The sequence below is a fragment of the Antechinus flavipes genome, chromosome 2 (assembly GCF_016432865.1).
Source record: "Antechinus flavipes isolate AdamAnt ecotype Samford, QLD, Australia chromosome 2, AdamAnt_v2, whole genome shotgun sequence".
Taxonomy (NCBI): Eukaryota; Metazoa; Chordata; class Mammalia; order Dasyuromorphia; family Dasyuridae; genus Antechinus; species Antechinus flavipes.
In genome coordinates this window covers 616,514,018-616,533,730 of record NC_067399.1, presented here as the reverse complement: position 1 = coordinate 616,533,730, position 19,713 = coordinate 616,514,018, and the positions used below count along the sequence as shown (strand labels likewise).

General features: G+C 38.5%; 1 protein-coding gene across 2 annotated transcripts; it reads left to right on the top strand.

Annotated features, from left to right (window-relative positions):
- Positions 1 to 80: 80 nt before the first annotated feature.
- LOC127551779 (cytochrome c oxidase assembly protein COX15 homolog) lies at positions 81 to 18,589 on the top strand. Of its 2 annotated transcripts, XM_051981845.1 has the most exons (9): positions 81 to 219; positions 1,270 to 1,460; positions 2,207 to 2,329; positions 2,986 to 3,172; positions 5,164 to 5,331; positions 13,513 to 13,594; positions 14,391 to 14,545; positions 15,129 to 15,242; positions 17,046 to 18,589. In XM_051981845.1, the coding sequence occupies exons 1-9, from the start codon at positions 136 to 138 to the stop codon at positions 17,175 to 17,177; spliced, it is 1,236 nt and encodes a 411-aa protein (XP_051837805.1). In that variant the 5' UTR covers positions 81 to 135; the 3' UTR covers positions 17,178 to 18,589. The 2 variants fall into 2 exon arrangements, with proteins under 2 accessions (XP_051837805.1, XP_051837806.1); XM_051981846.1 differs by lacking the exon at positions 1,270 to 1,460 and having other exon boundaries at positions 121 to 219.
- Positions 18,590 to 19,713: the final 1,124 nt, after the last annotated feature.

Below are 19,713 nucleotides of genomic sequence, written 5' to 3'. Positions count from 1 at the left end.
GTCCATGATCACGTGACAAGAGTAAGCCGTCTGCTACGAGAGCTACGCGCCCCGGAAGTTCTCTTCGTTTGGAGGAAGGAGGCGTGGGGCGACCGAGGAAGGCTGGTGCGGGGCTGTGACTTTGAGACGTGCGCTATGATGCGGCTGCTGTTTCCTCCTCTGAAAGCGGTGCTGGGCAGTGCAGGCGTCCGGCTGCTGGCTGCTGGGGGAGCTCGCCGGGTATGGGCGCCCCGACAGGGCTCTCAGAGGGTTAGAGCAGACTGGGGGGTCTGTCAGGGCGGGGAGGGTCTGCGCCGTGTGGAGCCCGAGGTGGGACTGGAGCGGCCCCCAGAACGCCATTCATTCGCTGTTGTGTCTGCTTTCGGGCCCCCGTAGTCTGTGCCTTTCTGCCCCCCAATAGAAGATAAACTTTTTGAGGTATATAAAGCTTTGTGCAGACGCTAGAAGTTGCCGTGGCTGGGTGGCGGGCTGGAAGCTCTTGGGACAAATCACGACCTCTCTCAGTGTCAAGGTCTTCCAGGGTAAAGCGGGAATGACCTCACAGGGTCACTGGGGGCTCATGTTTTTTCCTTTATGTTTTTGGGCCCCAGATCCTGACATAGACACAGCGCTTAATTAATGCTTTCCTGAGTGAATGAGTACAAGGCACTGTGCTTGGTGCTGGGGAAGACACAAAGTGCTTGAGGTGAAAATTTGAATTCGGAGCCTTGGGCTCTGGCCCCCACCCACCTTCAGAGTTAGCACCTAGCACAGCGCCGGGAACTATATATAGGAACTTAATAAAAACTTGTTGGATGAACGAGTAAATGGGTATCCTTTGGAAGTCATAAGTGGTCAGTCTCGTTTCCTCTGAAAAAATGAGAACTGCGCTGAATGATCCTTAAGATTTCTTCTAGTGATGATCATATGATCAGAGATAAATGATTGCATCCCAGTTCTGACGTCATAGGATCATAGATAAAGAGCTCAGGATTTAAAGAGGGGCGAATGTTTTTTCCAGTTCTACCTAAGGTAATAAGAATCTGATGTAGGATTTGAGTCTAGATCTTCCTGACTCCAAATCCAGCTGCTGCAAACCAGACCCAGGTTATGAAGAAAAGCCCTTTGAAAACCATACTGTAATTAGTGAATTTGATCAAATATGATCCTGGTCCTCAAGAAAATTATAATTAGTAAGAAATGGATGCATACTAAGGGTAAAATTTTTGGCATATTAGAAAGATCTTACTTTCATTCTAAAATCATGATATTTCTTCCCTTGGTCCTTAGTGTGGTTGCCATTATGGGCAAAAGCTATCTCTCTTGCAAAGACAGCACAGTACTCTGTCTGAAGTAGCTTTGCAGTCTGGAAGGGGGGCAGTGTCTATCCCCACGAAGGCTGCCCAGCGCATTATGGGTCGTTGGCTCTTGGTCTGCAGTGGAACAGTAGCAGGAGCGGTTATTCTTGGTGGAGTGACTAGGTGAGCAGTACTCAATAAAACTTCTGCCAGTCAGTAAAATTAGGCACCTATAATTCTGATGGAGGGCAGTTTGGTGGTACAGTGGATAGACTGCTAGAAGACCTGAGTCTAGATGCAGCCCCAGACATTAACTGTGTGACCCTGGGCAAGTCATTCAACCCTGTGCCTCAGTTTCTTCATCAGAAAAATTAGCTGGAGAAGGAAATGTTGACTCACTTCAATATCTTTGCCAAGAAAATTCCAAATGGGGATGCAACTGAAATGAGTCTACAACAAGTATGATTCTCATATCTTTTTTTAGAGCACAATAATGCAGAGTGAAAAGAGCACAAAATTCAAAAACAGGATATGGGACACTGCCACTAATGTGGGCAAATTATGAAAACTTCTTGGGCCTCAGTATCCTCATCTGTCAAATGAAGGGGTTGGACTGTATGATCTCAGGCTCTTCAGATCTGAAATTCTAAGTCTCTAAATATACTGAATGATACATTTCATTGGAAAACTTGCATTTAACAGATTTAATGTTGACTGAGCCAGTCAAAGACTAGCAGGAAGAGAAAGATAGGAGAAGAGAGAGATTAAACTCATGCCTGATAATATCTTGACTTTAAGGAAAATTATTTTAAAAAATCATTTAGAAGGGAAAGTAGAATGTTATCCTTAGCAAGGTTAAATCTAGATTTTTATTCCTTTATAAGTAATGAAGCCAGTAGCCTAATATCTATTTCTATTTTCATCTTAAGGTTGACAGAGTCTGGGCTTTCCATGGTAGATTGGCACTTGATAAAAGAAATGAAACCACCCACAAACCAAGAAGAGTGGGAAGCAGAGTTCCAAAAATACCAGCAGTTTCCAGAATTTAAAATGTAAGCACAATAACTTGCAACTAATAATGGACACCAAATGTTTATTAAGTAGAATTAAGTTTGTTGAATGGAAGTAAAGGGAAAAACAAAAACGGAAATCCCATAGGAACATTTTAATTGGGGGCAGTTATTTCAAAATATGTGATTCTGTTAGTATATATATTTTTGTGCTCCCTGGATTATACTTAAAAATTCAAAGTGGACTTTTGGTCACTGACAGATTTACAGGTCTTTAAGGGGTTTAAGATATTCCTTTGAGGAATGCAGAACACTGAAGATACTGAATTTTCCTAAATGTATGTCAAATGCTGTTTGTATTAAAGATACTAACAAATGGGAGACTAGATCATTAATTTTACTTGGCTTCCTGAATTGTGGAGATTAAACTTCTTAGTGCAGCTTGATTTTGTACACACACACACATACACACATACATATGCACGCGTGCGCTTCACACAGAACGAAGTAGAGTTCACCTCTTGGCAAATAAAATAAATTCTGATGTTTAATTTCTTAAGCAAGGGGCAGTTCCTTTTGGCTTCAGAAAAAAACCCAAGGTATTCCTATTTTGTAAGGGTATGTAATTGTATTTTTATTTTGTCATGTTAAACTTAGCTAAGAAAATATTCTCTTTTATTGATTTCCCTCTCACCTAGCTTGAACCATAACATGACATTGGCGGAATTCAAGTTTATCTGGTACATGGAATACTCACACAGAATGTGGGGACGGATTGTGGGCCTAGCATATATCATTCCCACTGTCTACTTTTGGAGAAAGGGCTGGCTCACCCATGGCATGAAAGGTCGTGCTCTTGCCCTCTGTGGTTTAGTCTGTTTCCAGGTGAGTTACACAACATTCAAAAATTCTCAGAAATATCAACTTGAGCTTACAAATCAACCTATATTTTGACTAAATCAGAAAGCTGTTTCCAAGTTTTGTGACTATTTCTTTATGCTGTTGGATTTCCTCTTATAACTAGCGGTTGAAATTAGTTTCCTTCCAGCTCTACATGTATGATCCTATAACTGCACCTTAGAATATTTTGAAGTTGTGAAGGCATTAGTTAGAGAAGAGAGCTTAGTAAAGGGAGAAAGGGGATAGAGATTACCTTAAAAAGATATCCAAGTGAAGTAGGAACTAGAAAACAGGTGAGGGATCAAAGTTAGAGATTTAGCTGAGCAATAAACATAGTTCATTCATTCCTTCTATCATTAAATATTTATTAAACATTCATAGTGTGCCAATCACAATGTCAAGCATTGAGAATACAAAAAGAAAAACAGGTCCTTCACTCAAAGAGTTTACGACTGTTAGTGGAAGACTATACAAAAGGAAGCTGGGGAACAGAGGGGGATGTATAAGGGAAGAGGAAGGGGATGGGACATGATGACCAAGTCCAAAGGAGTACAACTGATTGGGGAATAAATTGTTCGCTGGCCTGGCTTCCCTCCTTAAGTGGAGCTTCCAATCAGAGGGAAGGGTATCTGAGAAGTGTAAGTTCCAGGACTGAAGTTATCTTACAGAATGATGAGATTTTGGGGGCAATGAAGGCCAAATCCTGAGGCGTGTGGACAGGTAAGAAATGAATACAAATATTAATTGAGGTGATTTGTGTTCTCGACTGAAAAGAGCTTTAGAAGACTCCCCACAGTTAAATGTACATTTTAAATGTAAATGTAAGAGCTTAAAAAGATGATAGAAACATGTATCTGGTATTTCTAGAGATGCTAAAACATGAGCCCAGAGCAATGAACTCTAAAAAGAGGTATGAGCTTCAGGACTAACCAGCTGAGAGACAGGAGATGAAGAGTAGTTGGAAAAGACAGAAAGGAAAATGACTTTTCACAATAAGAAATGACGATGTTATAGATAGAGGGAGGGGCCAGGAAAGATGCCAGAAAGCTTCTTAGGAGTATAAAGTGCAAGAATGCACTTTTGAAACACCAAAGGCAGTGTTTTATTTCCTATCCTGAAGTGCAAGTCTTTGTTAATTGACTGTTCAGAAATTATAGAATATGAACTTCACCGCCCTGAAAGAGCTTACATTTTTAAGGGAGGAAGATAACCAAGATAGGTTCTGAGGGCTCCTGTTCAAATCTAAAACCTCCATTCCTGATTACATTCTTTTGTGGGTTTCAGTTGTTTAATTATTTCATTTCTGTGGAAACTAAATCCTCATCCATTTTTCACAATTTCATAATAAAACTAAATTATTTCTCTTTTATTGACTCATACCTCATCCTCTGGAAAGGATGTCTCACCCTGGATACTGCTCTGGAGTAATTCACATCCATCTCCATTCTCCTATGACAAGGCCTTTAGGCAGGGCCAGCTCTACACCCCTTATCAGCCTGAAGTAATTATAGAAAATGAGATGTTCATCCAAAGTTCCAATTGAATTTGGGGCCCAGTTCTTTGAGGGGAGAATGATATAATCTTTGCTGCCCCAACTCCAATAATCCTGTCATGGACTCTTTCTCAGGGATCTCTTTAGAACAAAAGGGCCTTCTACCTTTTGCCATGCATACCTTAATCCAGTCACAGGGACTTTTCTGAGATTGTCCAAACTATGCAAAATCTGAGATCATCCAGTTTTCCTATTCTGCCCAATTCTCTTTTTTCTTACTTTTCCTTTGTCTCTTAAACCCTTGCCTCATGCTGCTGGGTTGCCCTTCTCCTTTATGGAAGAGACCTGCAAATTGTGTTACTCCTTACCCCATATATCACCACATCAATGCCCTTGCTTGATTTGGGGATGGATGGGAGGAATACATAGCTATGTAGTTAATTCGAATCATGTTATATCTTATTCTCTCTCCATTTGTTATTAGGGACTGTTGGGGTGGTATATGGTGAAGAGTGGATTAGAAGAAAAGCCAGATTCTTATGACATCCCTCGGGTGAGCCAGTATCGTCTGGCCGCTCACTTGGGTTCTGCCCTTGTCCTCTACTGTGCCAGCTTATGGACCGGACTCTCCCTCTTGCTTCCTCGAGACAAGGTAAAAGACAGTCTTCATCCTACGGACAATTCCTGGCATCTGCTTGTATTCTTGAAGTGATGCTAGTATTAGAGAACTAGGTGTCCGGGCTAATAGAAGATTTAGAATTTTGTGAACTGTGCATGGTGTTTGACCTAAATGAGGCTTTCCTTATAAAGAAGTCTATCAGTGCTCTAGAAACAAGAAGTTACTAAGAATGAAAGGAATATTGAATTCTATGACCTAATAATTTTTGAAAGAGACTTAGAGAAATCATGCAAAGGCAGAATTTCTTTAAGGGCAAAATATTTTATCAGCATTCCAGTATACAGTGAAGTCCTTTGAAGATGATGGAAAGACAGAGTTTTAAATAATGAGCTTGGAAGAAATCTCATGGCAGCAGGGCTTCTTTACATTTTTTAATATCCTGCATCCCTTTGTCAGTGTCTGGGGGAAGTCTACAGACCACTTCTCAGAAGATTGTTTTTAAATGCATCAAATAAATACATAGGATTACAAGGAAAGCTCAGTTCATTTCTTATAGTTAGGTACAGTTTTTTAAAAAAACAAGTGATGGACCTTAGGTTAAAAACCTCTTTATTAAAACACCAAACCCCAGGCACTTGTTCTCAGATATCCAAAGGAAGAAGATAAGAGGATTCAGAGCAAAGTTTATTTGTGAATGTTAGGTAACATAAAATAAGAAAAGTCTTACATACTTACATGTATGCATAGGACTTTAGTGGTGTACTAGTATGTTCTACATATTAGTTAAAGGACACTGTAATTGCACTAATTTAATATGTAAAACCAAGGTATGACACTTTTCATCATTGTAAACACTAATATGCTACAGCAGAGCTGTGTGTGTGTGTGTGGGGGGGGGGGGGATATGTTGTCACTGCCTAGAATGGCAAAAAAAAAAAAAAATAGTCTTGGGTATGCTTTAGATGAGAATGTAATTGAGGTAATGATAGAGCCTATAAATTGAAACATCTAGGAAAGTGGTTTGAAATTGAAAACTTGAACTTAGGAGAGAATTCTCCTCTAGAGTTACAGATGAAGTTATCTCAAAGTAATAATTGAAATTATAAGAATGGATAAACTCTATAAGGAAAAGTAAAAACAGAAAGCTGAGTACAGACATGAGCATTAGAGGTATTTAAAGAATGGACCAGGAAGGAGAGACCAAGTGGAGTCACTAATTGATGGAGTTTGACAGTGAAAAATAAGACAAGGGCCAAGAGAAAGCAGGGTTACATAGAGAATTAACTTTTTTTCTTTCTTTTTTTTTTTTTTTTTTTTTTTTTTTTTTTTGGTAAATTTTTTATTTTTTCCAACTTAAATACAAAGTAGGGGGAAAAACATTTCCCTGTATATAGCAGAACATGAGAATTCAATATAAAAAATTTCCATTTCAAGAAAATTTATAAATTAGAGAATTAACTTTTGAGAGCAGTAGAGATATTTCTGATTGGCTCATTCCAGAAGTACTGATTGACATAGAAGAGAAGGAAGAAGGAATAGATATAAAAATATATCTAGAAATGGAGGGAAGACGGATGGAGGTGTTCACATATAATTGCTTTCTTCAGGATTAGGTACCTGAAAGAAGGATTCTATCATTGACAGGGAGGAGATGATGTCTGTCCTGAGCTTTGAAGGAAACTAAGGATTATAAACAACAGCTGAGGGGAAGGAATTCATTCTGGGCAGAAAGCCTGTGCAAGGCACAAAAGAAGGAAAAGGCTAGTTGTGAAGGGAGGAACATAGGAGTCTAGAAGGTCACTTTGGAGACAGGTGTAAAGAGCCTTAAATGTGGACAGAGGAATTTGTATTTGAGCTCAGAGTTAATAGAGTCACAGTGTTTTGAACAGCAGAGTGGTCACACCTATAATCTAAGAATATCATTTTGTCAGCCATGGAAGATAGATTGGAGAGGGGGAGACTTAAGACAGAGAGACCAGTATGGAGCTTTTTGTTTTAAGTCCAGACAAGATGTTGAAGTGTGCACTGAGTGGTGGCTTTTTAAGTAGAGAGAAGGGGAAAGATTCAAGATATATGGAAATGGAACCGACAAGACTTGGTGCCTGTTTGGATATGAGGAGTGCAGGAAAGTAGAGTTAAGATTGTCTCTTGAGTTTGCAAACAATGGGAGATTGGAAGGATGATGGTGTCCTTCACAGAAATAGGGAAGTTAGGAAAAGAAATGGATTTGAATGGATGTAATGTAATGAATTATTTTAAGTCTGAAATGCCTGTGGAACATTGTCTGAAATAGCTAGCAGGCAATTAGTGATTGGATATAAGATAAATAGCTCTTGAAGGCATCTGTGAAGAGATAATTAAACCCATGGGAATTGAAGATACCAAAAGAAAAAAGGAAAGATGCCTCAGAGCAGAGGCTTGGGTTATACTTAAGGTGGCAGGATGTGAATGGTAATCCAGCAAAGAAATCCTAGGAGGAATCAGAGAGGTTGGAGGAGATTCAGAGTCATGGAAACCAGAGGAAAAGAGCTTACAGGCGGAAGCCATTGAGCATTTATCAATTGGAGAATGGCTATTATTTTTATATATTTGAATCAGTTCCATGTAGATCTAGGAAATGAGATTCCTTTTTTTCCCCCAAATTTATTTTATTTGAAGAAATAGAATAAGCAAAAAGAAAACAGAAAAGCAATACAAAACAAAATGAAACAAAACAAAAAAGAGCATTATCATGTGCCCAGCAGAACATCAGGGAGGATTTAAAATCTATAACAACAAATGTCAATTTAAAAAAGTATATATTTTAGTAGAAAAAATTATATTCATGAATGTTTGTCTTTCCTTTATTTCTTTGTAAAGTGTTCTTTTGTTCTCTTCTGGGTACCTTATTTATTTTATTCTTTTTTCCCCTGCCATTCATCCCCCTTTACCTCTACAGTTAAGGCTACAGTTAAGAAAGGATATAGTTATAGATATGTAGCTATATACATATACATACATACACACATAGACACACATCTCTCTTTCCTTGCCCCATCACTCCTAAGCAAGCTACAGTTAAGAAAAGATTTTATATATATATATATATTTTCATACACACACTCACTCCAGACTCTACATATCTCTTCTTTCCTATCTCTACTGGCTTTTTCATTAAATTCTACTCCATAGCTTACTATTACTTAATCTCCCCCCATCCAGAGATCCCTCCCTTGTCTTCTTCCCTCACCCTTTGCTTTCCCATCCACCTATCTCTCCCCCCTTATTTTATTATAGATTTTAGAAGGTACTATACCCTTAATGGTATATATGTATTGTTACCTATTGAACCTTCCTGATATGAATAGATTTTCAGAACTATGAGCCTTCCCTCCTCCCTCTAATACCTCTGCACCTCATATAAAATGATTACTATTTTTACCTTTACTCTGCCAGTCTTTCTTCTTTTTTTCCCCTGAGGCAATTGGGGTTAAATAACTTGCCCAGGATCACACAGCTAGGAAGTGTTAAGTATCTGAGACCAGATTTGAACTAAGCCCTCTTGATTTCAGGGTTGGTGCTCTATCCACTACACCACCTAGTTGCCCCTCTGCCAGTCTTTCTTTTGAGTTTATCCTATTATTGATGTAAATCTTAAACATAAAGCATACATTTCCCATATTAAACAATTTGTCCATGTTTAAACAGTTAAACAGATCCTTAAAATTGCTCTTTGATGTTGGCTCTTATGTGTTATATTTTTTGCTAAGTTCGGATTTGGTTGATAAAAAGTCCTGGAAGTCTGCAAATTCATAGAATATCCAGTTTTTTTCTTACTTAGAATTATAGATAATTTTGCTGGATATATTTTTGGCCACAAGCCCTAGTTTCTTAGCTTGTCTGTAAATAAGTCTTATACAATTCTAATTATAGCTCCAATTTATTTTATTTTATTTTTTTAATTTGAATTATTTTTTCCTTATTTCTTGTAAATTTTTCTCTTTGATCTGGGGTTTTTGAAATTTGGCAATAGTATTCCTGTGTTTTCCACAAAGTATCTCTTTGTGGTGATCAGTGGATTTTTTTCCTATTTCCCTCATATTCTATCATTTCAGGACAATTTTTAAGGATTATTTCCTGCATTATTGTGTCAAGGTTCTTTTTGGTCACAACTTTCTGGCAGTCTAATTATTCTTATAGTTTCTCTTCTTGATCTGTTTCTCTAGATCTCCCATTTTCTTCCTTTCTTTTGAGATGTTTCACATTCTGTTCTATTTTCTCATTCATCATAATCTGTTTTGTTATTTCTTCACTAGCTTTCTCTTGCCTGATTTTAATTTTCAAAGTTATTTTCATCTTTGAGACTTTATACTTCCTTTTCTAATTGGTTAACTTTTTTTTTCATAATCTTGTTTTTCTTGGATGGTTTTAATTTTCTTCTTAAGTTTTTCCTTAATGTCTCATTTGACTTTTGAGTTCTTCAATAAATTCTCTCTGGGCAGGAAGCCATTTCACCTTACTTTTTGAGTAGAAGCTTTTTTTTTTTTTAAACTAAAATGTTCTCTGAAGATGAATCCCTGGTCTTCCCTGTTCCTCTAATATGTTCCAATGGTAAGGTTCTTTCTTCTTTGCCAGTGCATTTTTTTTTTTTAATAAGAGTATTAATGTCAACACTTCTAATCATGGTTTGGGGGATGATGCCTCTGGCTTCACCTCAGCTCTTTCCTCTAACCAGGAACCTCAAACCAAGAGCTATCCTCTTCTGCAAGTGCCTGCAGCCAGCAGTGCCCCTGCCCTGCTTCTTCTGTGCTCAACAGGTGCTGGTTCTTTCTCTGGGACTTTCTGAGGAAGTGAAAGTCTGTGTGGTTCCTGTTGAGACTCCAGCCACAACCAGCTAGCTGAGGGATCCCCACTTGGTGTTTTCTGTAGAGCTAGGGGAGGTTGCTCTTCAGACAGATTAAGCCCCAGCTCGAAGTCTTTCTTCAGATCTTGTTGCGTTGTATCAGAAGGACCCCTGTTCTGCCCCAATTCTTCTTGGTTTTTTACCAGTCCTTGTTCATCCTGAAGCACAAATTTCTTCTTTTTGTGGGGGAACGTGGGAAAGCTTTAAATTTACCAACCTACTCCACCATCTTCCCAGAATCCTCCCCATGAAGATTCTTATCAATGAGACTTGCTGCAAAGATCTGCCCCAAGTCTTCCATTCCCATTACATGTTTCTTTGGCAATTAGGTAGCAACGTGGATATAGCTCTGGAATCAGGAAGACTCATCTTTGTGAGTTCAAATCTGGCCTCAGAAACTATCTGCTGCATTACCCTGGTTAAGTGACTTAACCCTTTTTGCCTCAGTTTCTTTGGTCATGTGCTGGAGAAGGAGGTGGCAGACTACTCCAGGATCTTTGCCAAGAAAACTCAAAAATGGAGTCATAAAGAAGCAGTCATGACTGAAATGACTGAACCACTTGTTTCCTTTCCAGTTTTAGCTGCATTGATTTTGATTGTATAAAAACTTGTAAGTTTTATCTAATACCAGAGAGAATAGTCACAAGTAAAGCAAAACTGATTCTGAAGGTGGGATTAAAAAGGAGAAAGAAAAGAACTAGAGTTGAAGGGAATGCCCATCAATTGAGGAATAACTAAATAAATTTGTGGCATATGAATGTGATGAAATATGATTTTGCCATGAGAAATGATGAAAGAGGATTGATATGGAAAAGGATTGAAAGTAAATTGATGCTGAGTAAAGTAAGCAGCACCAAAAAGGTATGAACAAAGACAGCAGAGTTGTAAAGGAACAAAGACAGCAGAGTTGTAAAGAAACAAAAACCAACTTTGGGAGCCTTAAGAACTCTGGTCAGTGAAATTTCTGCACTAAAACATGGAGGATGAAGCAGGTTGTCCCTGTCAGCACTCACTGGTATCATCTAGAGAAACATTTTTTGTGGAGAAGGGTCCTGCTATTCCTATCAAGTGCCATTCATAAGGCAGGTTGGCTAGCTTCACTCAAGTACCAAGGCAAGGAATCCTTAGGGAGGGCATAGGGCAGCCTGGGCCAGGCAAGTCAAACTACAAAGTACCCTCTAGACCACTATCTCCCCTCAGATCCTGATGGAAACAGACCCAAGACCCTGGAGAATAGCAATGTACTGGGTCTCACCCACCATTCACAACCACCATCCTGGGAAGCAGCCGCTAAAGATGGAGTTCAGCAACCACTCCTGCAGAAGCTACAGTCATGCTCCTTGTCTTGGCCCTGTCAGATGGCTCAGTCTTGAAAACATGTCATTTTATTAGTGGGAATGACAGAAAAAAAGGAGGTATTAAAAACTGCTTTGCTCTTATATTGTAATGATCATGGAGACTTTCCATCTTACTTGCAGCTGAGATCTTTCAGATGTGTTATCTTCCCCGTTAGAGTGTGAGCTCTGAGAGCTGGGACTATCGTACTTTTCTATTCCTGTCCCCAACACTTAGTTCAGTGCTTTGCCTTTAGTAAATGCTTGACAAATGTTTTTTTCATTTATTCTTAACAGAAAGATGATGAAATCAGGGTACAAAAAGAAACATACATTTTTAGATATGGCCTCTTATGATGATTCATTTTGCTTGTCAATGCTTATTTATTACAAGGGATTTCTGTTCTCAATTGGAGGAGCAGTTGGGAATGTCGTGAAAGATTAGCAATAGTGATAACTCCCCTCTCCCCTCTCCCCCAAGGCTTTTGAAGCATTACTTAAAATGAATAGACGTTGGGGGCAGCTAGATGGGGCAGTGTATAGAATTCTGGCCTCCTGAAGTCAGGAGGACTTGAGTTCAAATCTGGCCTCACAAACTTATTACTTCCTAGCTATGTGACCCTGGGCAAGTCACTTAACCCCAATTGCCTCAAAAAAAAAAAAAAAAAAAAAAAAAAGCACGGAAGTGAACCTAAGGATAAAAGGAGTCCCAAATAAGAGAATTTTAAAAATAAAGTGAAATTTGTGATATACTTTCTAAAAATACAAGAAAAATGACCTCTTCAGGTCATTCACATGTTTATATACAGTTCTCTTTTTATGTTTAGCTACATGTGTGAAAATACTCTTTTTGAGGGGATTTAGGTTCAATATTAAAAATATATATATTATATATTTTTTTAAAGAAAAGAGAAAACTGGAATAGACATAGAGACTCATTTTTACTCTGTTAGCACCTTGTCGGTGCTCATCTAGTGAATATTTAACTTATCCAGCCTTTTTTAGTATTTGGTATGTGCTGCATAAAATAGCCTTATCTCTTAGGACAGATCTCTTGCTTTTACATTGTAAATGCTTTTTACAATGTAAAATGCTTTTACATTGTAAAGCATTTTAACTTCTTGAGCTAGACACTTAGTTGTCTTTATTCTTTATTTTTATTTGATTTGGGAAAAAATATGTTGCCTAATTTTTAAATCTTGCAGTATCATTTATTAACTTTTTTTATTTAAAAAACATATGGATGGGTAATTTTTCAACATTGACCCTTGCAAAACTTTTTGTTCCAAATTTTTCCTTCCTTTCCGCCACTTCCTCCCTAGATGGCAGGTAGTCAAATACATGTTAAATATATTAAAATGTAGATCAAATCCAATATATGTATACATATTTATACAGTTATCTTGGCTTCACAAGGAAAATCGGATCTTGAAAGAAAAAAAAAAAAAAGCGTGAGAAGGAAAACAAAATGCAGTCAAACATCACCAGAAAGCATGAAAATGCTATGTTGTGGTCCACACTCAGACCTTTTTCTGGGTGTAGATGGCTTTCTTCATCCCTGAACAATTGGAACAATTGAATCATCTCATTGTTGAAGAGAGCCACATCCATCAGAATTGATCATCATATAGTCTTGTTGCCATGTATAATGATCTCCTGGTTCTGCTCATTTCACTTAGCATCAGTTCTTGTAAGTCTCTCCAGGCCTCTCTGAAATCATTCTGCTGGTTGTTTCTTACATAACAATAATATTCCATAACATTCATGTACCATAATTCAGCCATTCTCCAACTGATGGGCATCCACCCAATTTCCAGTTTCTGGCCACTACAAAAAAGGTTGCCACAAAAATTTTTGCACAATTTTTTAAGATCTCTTTGGGATACAAGCCCAATAGAAACACTGCTGGGTCAAAGGTAGGCAGTTAGATAACTTTTTTGAGCATAGTTCCAAATTTGCAGTATCATTTAAGTAATTCATCTTCTTTATGTTGCACAGTTGCCAGAAACCCGAAAGCTCTTGCAGCTGAGGCGATTTGCTCATGGGACAGCAGGCCTGGTTTTCCTTACAGCTCTTTCAGGTATGAGATCTTGTTATCAGGTGAATGGTACCATTATTCATCCTGTGATCCTCTCTTGATTTTTATTCCTTTCCTAGTTCATCTATCTCTTCAGCCTCTGTTTTCTGTCCTCAATTCTCAGATGTGAGTCTACATTTCTCCATCTTTAATTTGCTAGTCTTTTGTCACTTCAAAACGTAATTGATGAAATCTCAGTGCTCTGAAGGATGTTTTCCTGAGAAAGCATTGCTTTAATCCCTGAGAAGAGAGAGATGTCACAGTTATTCCTAGCTTCACGTTACCAAACCAATTTTGAATCTGTAATCACTAATTTTGACTAAGCTTTTCTTAAATGTATTATTCACATGGAACACCATTCTACAAAAGGAGTTTCCTAAAGAACAGATTGGCCATGTTGCTCCTAATCAATGAATTTCTGGGGCACTCTATTGCTACTGCATTAAATATAAAACCCCAACCTCCCTTTTTGCGCTTTTTATAAAAAGCAGGTGCTACTCACCTGGCTGTTATTTTTTTGTGCAGTATGTTATGTATCTGTGTTTTCCTCCATTGAAAAAATGGTTAACACAGTGCCTGACACATAGTAAGTGCTTAACAAATGCCTTTGGATTACCAGAAAACTTCTATCATTTTTATTTTTTCTTCTTTGTGGCACCAGGATAAAAAAAAAAATTGTAGCATATTTTGTGGTGGATTGTAAAAGATGTTATATTTGCTTTTTATGTGTAAAAGATATTCTATTTTTTTTATGTATACAAGGTATTATATTTGTTAGCTTCTTTCTTATTTTGAGTAGGAGCCTTTGTGGCAGGCCTGGATGCTGGACTTGTGTACAACTCCTTTCCTAAGATGGGAGACTGCTGGATCCCAGAGGATCTCTTTATCTTCTCTCCAATCCTTAGAAATGTCTTTGAGAATCCAACCATGGTGCAATTTGATCATCGAGTCCTGGTATGTTTATCTAAAAGAAAGCAGGAAGTTCAGGGCTGTTCACAGGCCTAGCCCCACTCAGATCAGCATAGGACCTTTGACCTGCTCCATTTTTGGCTTGGAATGGTTTACCTCTCCTTAGTCTAGTGGGCCCCCCTTCTTCCCTTGCTGTCTCTGTAAAGTGCTGACTCTGTGAGTGTAGATATGCACTCAGTCCACTAGCCACCACACTTTGTGTTCCAATTTCCCTCCCTTTCTCCCACCTCCTTTTCTAGTAGCAAGTAATCCAATATATGTTAAATATGATAAAACTATATGTAAATCCAATATAGGCGTACGTATTTATACAATTATCTTGTGTAGCTTTTGTAACACTATCAGATGATAGTGAATGAAGATGACAACTTTACCCAGATTTTGGGGGGAAAGCATCTCCATTGGAAATAGTTCTATCTCTTGGTCTATAAGTCTTTATAGGTAGGCATTAGTAATATGCCAGAAAACAATGTATATTTTTATTGAGTGTAAGGGGTGGAAGGTAGAAATCAGGGAACAGTCATTATTTCTTACTAGAAGCACTGATTAGCTTCTTCCTTTCTTGTAGGGAATCGCTACAGTCACAGCCATTACTGGGCTTTACTTCTTCTCCAGGAGAATCCCTCTTCCTCGAAGGGCCAGAATGGCAGTGGCAGCATTGCTGACTATGGCTTATGCACAGGTATGTATTGATTGCTTTAATTCTCATGGTTATATTGGGGAGAATACTGGATTGAAAGTAGAAGAATTTGAATTTAAATTCGGACTCTGCTTTTAGTGCCTTTGTGACCATGCCTTTGGCTTTCATTGCCTTAGTTACTCATCTGTAAAATGAGGGTGTCCATGTAAATGAGGACTAAAGGACCCTTCTAACTCTTGATCCTATAATGATATTGATAATAATTGCTATTTATATACATATTTATATATAGCTTATTGCATAAGCGGTATGTTGGAATAAAAGCATATTGCTTACATTATCTCATTTAATCTTCACAAACAAACCTATGACATAACAGTAGGATAGGTTCCCCATTTATAGATGGGGAAACTGAGGCTAGTGACTTGACCACAGTCTTGAATCTGGTAAGTAGATGGCCAGAGCTTAAATGATGAGTTCAGTGGGGGTTTTTTCCATTATATTACATCTTTTAATCTGAGCGTGTCCTTGATGTCACTATGTTCTACTCATAGCTCGGAGCTTTTCTGTCCTATAATGAAGAGCAACAGAGATCTTGGAATTATGTGATAAATGATGGCCTAGTCCAAGGGCTTGTGAATGTTTATTTCCATTAAAGAGCTTTCTAAGACCCACCCCAATTGTTCATCTTGGCAAGGTGACGCTGGACTGTTACTGACAAAGCAAGCCAATGTAGGTTTTACCAGACTGCATAGGCTTTGGGTATGGGCCAGTGACAGATGGTCTGTGGTTTGTCTGGATTAACCTAGATGCCTTTGGAAGGGGGCTTATTGCCTAGGTAGCCTATGGGGGAATAATGTTTTTATATATAGAAATTCTCAAAGATTATTCAACTTGTAAAGGGCTAATGTGTAGATAGAGGGAATATTCATACTGACAAAATCACAGATCCTGGAAGGACTAGTGGAAGATCACCTGCTTTCATTTAGAACGAGGTGAGCAAGACTGTAGAGGTCATAGAACCCTACTCTTTTTGTAACTGAAGAAATGGAAATCCAGAGATGTCGGTGACTGGCGAAGGTCAAGGCAGGAAGACGCAGAACTGGGAATTGACTCCCCGGGCTTGCATCTTCTCCACCATGTCATTCTGTATCTCTTTTGTCTGGATTTTCCCCAGGACCAGGGAAATAATTATGTATAAAATAAAGTTAGGTCAGGTAACCTGTGAAAGCCCCTTCCAACTCTAATTCATTGGCCCTACGATCGATGGTGGTTCAGGTGTTTTTCAGTCACATAGGACTCTTTGTGACCCCATTTGTGGTTTTCTTGGCAGAGATACTGTAGTTGTTTGCCATTTTCATCTCCACCTCATTTTACAGATGAGGAATTGAGGCAGGCAGGGTGAAGTGAGTTGTCCAGGATCATACCACTTGTGTCTGAGGCTAAATTTGAACTTAAGGAGTCTTCCTCACTCCAGGCCTGGCAGTCACTATACCAACCCAACAGTTATGTTACATGTGTTACCACGGACAGATCTCTCATACTTATAGGACTAAGTCATTCAACACTTTCTTTTACCCAAAATGAAGGAGCATTTGGGTTTTGGCATTGTATCTCTGTTCCTTCTGTTGTGTCTTTGTATTCTTTATATTTATTTTCTTTTTTGCTTTCCATGGATGTAGTTTGTTTACGTGCTATTAATTATTATGAGATGTTCCCACTTTATTTTACCTTTAATGCTAATGAGAGAACATTATTTTGGCTAGCTATATTTTCTTTTAATTATCACTATAATTACTATTGTTCTCACTCATTATGGTTTTGTTTTGTTTTGTTTTTCAACAGGTGGGCTTGGGCATTAGTACTCTACTAACGTATGTTCCAACTCCTTTGGCTGCAGTTCACCAGTCAGGATCCCTCGCTTTGCTCAGCATTGCCCTTTGGCTTATGAACGAACTGAGGCGAATCCCAAAGTAATGCCCAGGCAGGTATTTTTCTGGACTGTGCCCAGGCTTTTGAGAGCTCTGTAGAGGGCATGAGGCTTCCCTCCTGCTGAATTAAAGAAATGATGTATGTGATAGATCAGAAGATCAAGAATAAAGTTATTGAGCTGAGGATTCTTTTTCAGACTAAACAAACTACTCTTCTTCCATAAGTTCTCACTTGCTTTTTAATGTGCTATTAAGATCCCTTCCAACTTTCACTACTCTGATTCTTTTGATACAGCAATACCACTGATAGGTCTGTATCTCAAAGAATTGGGAGGGAGGGAAGGAAAAAAAAAACTTTTTGTACAAACATACAAAACTATAGTAGTTCCTTTTGTGGGAACTAAAATATGAAAATTTTCTTTTTTATTTATTCATTTTCAACATTTACTTTTATAAGATTTAAATTTTCATTTTTTTCTTCTGCTCTCCCCTCTCCAGTATGACAAGCAATCTGATATGGCTATATGCAGTGATATTAGATATATTTTTATGTCAGTCATGTTGTTAAAGAAGAATGGAAAAAAGAAACTACATGAAAGAAGAAACAAACAAAAAATGGTAATAGTGTACTTTGATCTTTATTCAGATTCCATAGTTTGTTCTTTGGGTTTGGACGACATTTTTCATCATGAGTGTTTTGGAATTGTCTTAGGTCATTGTATGGCTGAGAAGAGCAAAGTCTTTCACAGTTGATCATTTGCACAGTGTTGATGTTACTGTGTGCAATATTCTCCTAGTTCTGCTCACTTCACTCAGCATCAATTCATGTAAATCTTTCCAGGTTTTTCTGGTCATCAGTTCTTATGGAACTATTCTATTATATCCACATACCACGACCTATGCCATTCCCCGATGGACATCTCTCAAGAAATAGACATTGCGAGAAGATACCCATCAGTTAAGAGTGCCTGAACAAGTTGTGGTGTAAGATTGTAATGGAATATTACTGTGCTTTAGGAAATGATGAGCACTCAAAAAAACCTCATGAACTGATGGAAAATAAAGTGAGCAGAACCAGAATAACATTGCAACATACAATATTACTGTTGCAGTATATAGAATTGTGAAGAATTTGGCTATTCTCAGCAAGACAAGCCATTCGCAAAGGACTCATGATGAAAAATACTGTACATATCCAGAGAGAGAACTGATGTTGTTTGAATACAGACTGAAGCATACTAATTTTTTCATTTTTTTCTTTTTTTTTGGTTTGAGTTTTCTTGTACAAAATGCCTAATGTGGAAATATTTTACATGATCATACCTGTATATCCAGATTGCTTACCATTTCAGGGAGAGGGAAAAGAGAAAGGGAAAGATAGAATGTGGAACTTCAAACTTAAAAATTGTTATTTTTATATGTAATTGGTGAAAAAAATAAAATACAATTTTAAAAGAACCTGATTCTGATCTAGTCATGTGGCATATGGGAAAACAAAATGTGAAGTATTTATATTATTTAAGCAACTTCTTCTAAAGCTGCTCCTTTGTCCTTAGTGGTCACTGTTTTCTGACCCCCGAGGGAAGTAACTTTTCTCATTGACATTTCCTCCATTCTTGTCTTGCTTTCCTTCAGATCTCCTGGCTGATACCGCTGATAGGTTTATCATAGGAGATACAAATGCAAAATGGCTTAAAATCAGCACATAAGGATTCTAGTCCCAGCTGTGCTATCAATTGGCCATACCCTAGCCTCACTAGCTCCAGTTTTTAAAATGAAGATTTTAAATCCCTACTTTAAAATTCTGTATATGATTCCCTATAAACACACTATTAGCATCTTACGCTAGGTAATGTAACATCTTAAATAGTGATTCTTTAACCTAAGTAAAGTGATGGGATTTTTATTCAGGGGGGCTGTGTAGGGAATCCTTAAAAAGGTTCTTCCCATGTCACAGTTTTTCCAGGATCAGCTTTGTGGGTGCCCCATAGACATAGTATAAGACTGAACCAAAATCCCAAGGATGGGGCCTGAACCTCCAGATTCCAGGAATCTCATTGGTGCAGGGGACACCTCGTGTGGAACCTCCCTCCACCAGGGTGGGTCAGCTCTTCTCTGTACCTTACAGCCTTGGGGTCCTCGAATGTGGAGAAGAAAAGTGGCTTGTCCAGGGTCAGGGGTTAAAGGCAGCACTCGCTCCCACTTTGCTGTGATGTCATCAAAGCTTCCGATGCCCGAGTGCTGAAGAGGACGGGCCTACGTAGAGAGAGCCTTATGGAGGCTTCAGGAGATTGTGTTGGAGGAGCAGGGTCTCCCTTCTGGGCAGTTTTGAGGGTTTGGTTTTTTGGAATGATCATCCCCAGAAAGGAGAAGGGAAGTCCAAGGCTGGACAGTTTGTGACAAAACCAGGCCTCAGGCCCACGTGTCTGCACGATTGCAACCTAGGGCTTCTCGTGTTTGTTTGGTTCTTGAGTGGGCTTTAGCACCATGCTATTCTGAGGATTCTTGCCCCTTTTGTGTGTGTGCCGAGCATGGTATAGAGGGAAGGGGGAAGCTTCCAGTTGGGAAGCCTGGGTTTTCCT